This window comes from Trichophyton verrucosum (genome assembly GCF_000151505.1).
Source record: "Trichophyton verrucosum HKI 0517 chromosome Unknown contig00208_1.f1.exp, whole genome shotgun sequence".
Classification (NCBI taxonomy): domain Eukaryota; kingdom Fungi; phylum Ascomycota; class Eurotiomycetes; order Onygenales; family Arthrodermataceae; genus Trichophyton; species Trichophyton verrucosum.
Window position 1 is genome coordinate 1 of NW_003315514.1, and position 4,655 is coordinate 4,655.

General features: G+C 54.2%; 4 protein-coding genes across 4 annotated transcripts; 1 reads left to right on the plus strand and 3 right to left on the minus strand.

Moving 5' to 3' along the window:
* Positions 1-13: 13 nt before the first annotated feature.
* Positions 14-322, minus strand: TRV_02392 (uncharacterized protein; the record flags this gene model as incomplete). The annotated part of the gene is made up of 1 exon (XM_003023422.1): positions 14-322. The coding sequence occupies one exon, from the start codon at positions 320-322 to the stop codon at positions 14-16; it is 309 nt and encodes a 102-aa protein (XP_003023468.1).
* Positions 323-505: 183 nt separating this feature from the next.
* Positions 506-1,626, minus strand: TRV_02393 (MAP kinase MpkC; the record flags this gene model as incomplete). Its single annotated transcript, XM_003023423.1, has 5 exons — positions 506-907; positions 978-1,077; positions 1,136-1,179; positions 1,256-1,385; positions 1,571-1,626. 5 exons carry the CDS (start codon positions 1,624-1,626, stop codon positions 506-508), a joined length of 732 nt encoding a protein of 243 aa, XP_003023469.1.
* Positions 1,627-2,444: 818 nt separating this feature from the next.
* Positions 2,445-3,601, minus strand: TRV_02394 (uncharacterized protein; the record flags this gene model as incomplete). The annotated part of the gene is made up of 4 exons (XM_003023424.1): positions 2,445-2,707; positions 2,906-3,000; positions 3,162-3,379; positions 3,428-3,601. 4 exons carry the CDS (start codon positions 3,599-3,601, stop codon positions 2,445-2,447), a joined length of 750 nt encoding a protein of 249 aa, XP_003023470.1.
* A 318-nt stretch (positions 3,602-3,919) lies between these two features.
* Positions 3,920-4,639, plus strand: TRV_02395 (uncharacterized protein; the record flags this gene model as incomplete). Its single annotated transcript, XM_003023425.1, has 2 exons — positions 3,920-4,452; positions 4,486-4,639. Coding segments are annotated over 2 exons (687 nt in total), but the record flags the coding sequence as incomplete, so codon positions are not given.
* Positions 4,640-4,655: the final 16 nt, after the last annotated feature.

Below are 4,655 nucleotides of genomic sequence, written 5' to 3' on the forward strand. Positions count from 1 at the left end.
GAGGGAGTGGTATTCAGGGTATTTGAGGTGGCTGGGTTAGTGGTATTTGCGGTGGTGGTGGTGGCATTGGTATTGTGAGGGGACTCGTGGTGGTGGTGTTGTTGTTGTTGGTGTTGTTGTTGATGGAGGGGGAAAGAGGCGAAAGGAGCTCCGCATACATCATGATCTTCCAGCTATCGACGGGGAGTTCGGCGTCGTTGAAGGACCAGTCGAAGCGTTCGCCGGCCTCTGGTTCGTCTGTAGGGTCGTGGTAAGGAGCAAGGTATTCGTGGGCCAGAGCCTGGACAGCGCTGGTTCGTGCTCTGGGATCAAAGACGAGCATTTTCTCAATCAGATCGACGGCTAGAAGGGGTTAGTCTTTGTCTGATTGACAGGCACGGTTGGAGAGAGGTATATACCGAGGGGGTCTGCATCTTTGAACTTTTCACTGAGTGGCTGTCGGTGTCTCTTGGGAAGAGACTGGACGAATTGGAGTGTCTGCTCGGGTTAGTTCGAAGGTCTAGGTCTAGAATGTAGAAGAAAAGTTGAAATAGAGAGAAAAGGCACCCACGTTGGCAGAACCGATAGTCTGGATGACCTCGTCTGGTGGCGTCCCGAGCAGCTCGGTGATGATGGAGAACTGGTTGACATGATCCTTGCCCGGGAAGAGCGGTCGACCAGTCAGCATCTCGGCGAAGATGCACCCCGCACTCCAGACATCGACCTCGACGTCGTACTTTTGCCATGTCAGCATGATCTCGGGGGCACGGTAGTAGCGCGTCGAGACGTAGCCGGTCATCTGGGGGTCCTGGACACGGGCGAGGCCAAAGTCGCAGATCTTGAGGTCGCAGTTTTCGTTGATGAGGATGTTGCTTGGTTTGAGGTCTCGGTGGACGACGCCGGCGGAATGTACATACTTGAGGCCTCTCTAGACGGTGTTAGCAGTCATTCCGTTAACGTATTCAGTATTGACGTATTCAGTATTCAGAGAGGCGTACGAGGATCTGGTAGAGAAAGTACTGTATGAACTGCTTTTCTAGGGGCCGGGAGGTGAGCAGTCTGTGGAGGTCGGTGCCGAGCAGCTCTGTGACGAAGTATCTGCGGGCGAGTGTCAGTAGATGTGCGCGGCTGATGGAGGAGCAGGCAGAGCACCTACATGTCTTCGAGCGGCGAGATGAAGATGTCGCTTAAGCTGATGACCTGTAAGAAGTTAGTATATATATATTATTGTTATTGTTATTGTTATTGTTATTATTATTATTATATGGGGAGGTACATTTTCATGTCGCAGGTGCTTGAGCAGCTTGAGCTCTCGGTAGGTCCGCTTGGCCAGGACAGGCGTGCTGAACGGCTTCATGATCTTCTTGACGGCGACGGCCTGGTTTGTCAATTGGTCTTTGGCGGAGCTGCACAGAGAGTTAGCCCGCGGGGAGGAGGAGGGTACTGGCGTAGACCTGGGGATATCTACCAGACAAGACCGAAGGCGCCCATGCCCACCGGCTGCAGGTCCGAGTATCTGCGGCAGTCAGTAGGCGTCTTATGCTATCTTTATCATCTCCATCTCGATCTGATGCTGTGCTGCAGAACGTACCTGGTGGTGATTTCGAAGGTGGTGCCGAATATCTGGGCGCGCACGAACTCCGCCATGATGAAGACGGCCGAAGCACGCAGGTATATCGATAGAGGGGTAGAAGTCGAGGTCGAGGTCGAAGTCGAAAGAGTAGCTAGTTATCGGTTGAAGGTGTTGCTGGCCGGAGGAGATGTGGCTGATGGCGATGGCGATGGCTGATGGAGGTTGAGTTGAGTGGAAAAGGTGGAAGTGGAGGAGCAAAGAGAGAGAGAGAAGAGAGAGAGGAAGAGAGGGGCGGCCCAGTGAGCAGCAAGTTCGCAGCGACAAGCAACAAGCAGCAGCAGAGACTAAGCAAGGCAACCCTAAGCAATAGGCCAGCGCAGCTAAGGGCCGGGAAGCCGGTGGACTGGATGAGATGACTAGACTAGGGCGATGGAGATGCGATGGATGCGATGGAGATGAAGCAAGTAGTTATCCCACTACTGGCTACACTGACTACTGACTACTGACTACAACTGACTGACTGTAGATATCAACGAGCAACGAACAGTGAGCAACTATCTGCCGACCTCTGCTCCGTCGGCCATTAGGTTATCGAGTATCGAGTCCACCAAGGCTGCAGCTCTGGTTCTACTGTCTACAAGTCTGGCTTGCCTGGGTCGAAAGGCCTCTCCGCGTCGCCACCTCGCTCGCCTCTCGGAGCAGACAGCCTGAAGCAGACAGCTTGAGCTTTGTCCCGCCCCGAGTTTCTTTCCTCCCCCGGTTTACATCATAGAGCTAGTTAACTAGTACTGTGACTTAAACTAAGAGAAGTGTTTAAGGTCACTGTCAAACAGAGAGAGAGGGCTTGGGAGCTGGTTGAGGGCTGCTGGTTGGCTGGGGTCAGAGGGCGGTTTTAAGGGGGACAGCGAGGCAGCGAGGCAGCGAGGCAGCTCGGGACGGTGCAGGAGAACCTCCATGTTTCAGGTGCAGCAGCCGCGTCCATTGAGAGGAGAGAAGAGAGAAGCAGGAGAGAGAAGCAGGAGAGAAGAGGCAGATGAGCAGCGGAGGATAGACCAGAGGATAGACCGGAGGATACTAGAGGATGAGCGAGCGGCCTGTCCTGGCCCAAGGCTGAAACGGCCAGCTCAGCTAGGACTGAGGAATGAGGACTGAGGACTGAGGACTGGAATGAGGACTTCGAACTGCGTCCCTCGGTCAGGTTTCAGGCTCTTCGTCGTCGACTCTGCCTCTGCCATCTTCTTACCTTACTGCGCCTGCTAAGAAGTCCCAGTCCCAGTCCCAGTCCCAGCCAGTCCTCAGCCTAGGGAGCATCCCTGGCGCTTCCACATGGCATGGCCGGGGCAAGCGACGGACGCAAGATCTCGTCGTCTTCCCTGTCTCTCCCTTCTCTTCTCTTCTTCTCTTCTCTTACATCTTCTCTTACATCTTCTCTTACATCTTCTTCTTCTCTTTAATATCTTCTTTAATATCCTCTTCAAGTCTTCTTATAAGTCTCTCTGTAGTCTCAGTCAGGCTCACCGTAAATCTGGCGTAACGTCCTGTAAGATACCGCCCGCTGCCCCCTCGCCACCTGCCAACTTCTGCGGGTAACGGTGGGTAATACGCTTACCTAACAGCCCGCCTTTTCCTTGCTTTTTCTCTTCTTTCTCTCTCTCTCTTTACTCTCGTCACTCTCTCGCTCTCTCGCTCTCTCTCTCTCTCTCTTACTGTCTTCTTCTCTTCTTCTTCTTCCTCTTGACTCTTGACTCTTGACTCTTGACTCTCTGCTGTCTCTTCTCTGGTTGTTGTTCTCTGCTTGCTCTCTCTCAGCTGGCTTCCTCGTCTCCTCTACGTCCAGCAGCCCGTCCTCCGACATCCGCCGCGAGACAGTTCAACCAGGTCAACCGCCTGCGACAAGACTCCGGCGACCAGCGACCGCCAGCCAGCCAGCCAGCCAGCCAGCCAGCGAGACGAGAGACAGGCGTCGTCCATGCGCTGCTGGCCTTGAGTTCCTCCCTCCGCCGCTGGGGTCTCGCCGGCCCAGGATCCACCGTCGCCTGTCACCACCATCGCCTACACACGACCAGACACACAAGTCCATAGTCCATCGACAGACAGAAGACGAAGGACCTACAGCATAAAGAATAAAGAGGACAAAGACCGTCTTTGTTGTGACGGCCGCCCTTCGCCTTCGCCGTCGCCGTCGCCCTGCAGCCTCCTCCTCCTCCTCCGCATAGCCTGCCTCGTAACAACTAACGACACCACCTCAACATCACCATTAGTTATTGCATCTATCTCACATCTACAGACATCACGCCCGGCCTCCCGCTATATCGCCTGCCTCCCCTATCATTCAGTCACCGTGTCTCCACCGGACAGGATGGGAGGATGTCTGAGTTCGGCCGGCAGCGGGTCGGACGAGATCATGGAGCAGAAGAAGAAGAGCCAGGCCATAGACAGAGTCCTCGAGGAAGACATGAAGCGCCTCAAAAAGGAGTGCAAGATCCTCCTCTTAGGTATTATCTTTTTCTTCTTCTTATTGTTCAACTCATGATTGCCGTACTAAGAGGTGCAGGCTCCGGCGAGAGCGGCAAGTCGACCATCGTCAAGCAGATGAAGATTATCCACCAGAACGGTTACTCCGTCGAAGAGCTGTCCATGTACCGCCTCACCGTCTACAAGAACCTGCTCGACTGCGCCAAATCGCTCGTCTGGGCCATGCACCAGTTCGAGATCCAGCCCTCCAGCGCCAAAGTCCGCGACTTCATGGACTACCTGCTCGACTACAACATCGACCCGGACCCAAACGTCGCCCTCGAGCTCAAGGTCGGAGACGCCATCACATACCTCTGGAACGACCCCAGCATACCCGCCGTCCTCGAGCGCCAGAACGAGTTCTACCTCATGGACTCCGCCCCGTAGTACGTCCTCTTTATCATATAATAAATATTTAGTTATATGCTAATAGCAGATAGCTTCTTCGAGGAAGCAAAGCGGATAACGATGCCAGACTACATCCCCAACGAGGCTGACGTCCTGCGCGCCCGAACAAAGACCACCGGCATCTATGAGACCAGGTTCACCATGGGCCAGCTCTCCATCCAGTACGTCATATATTATATCT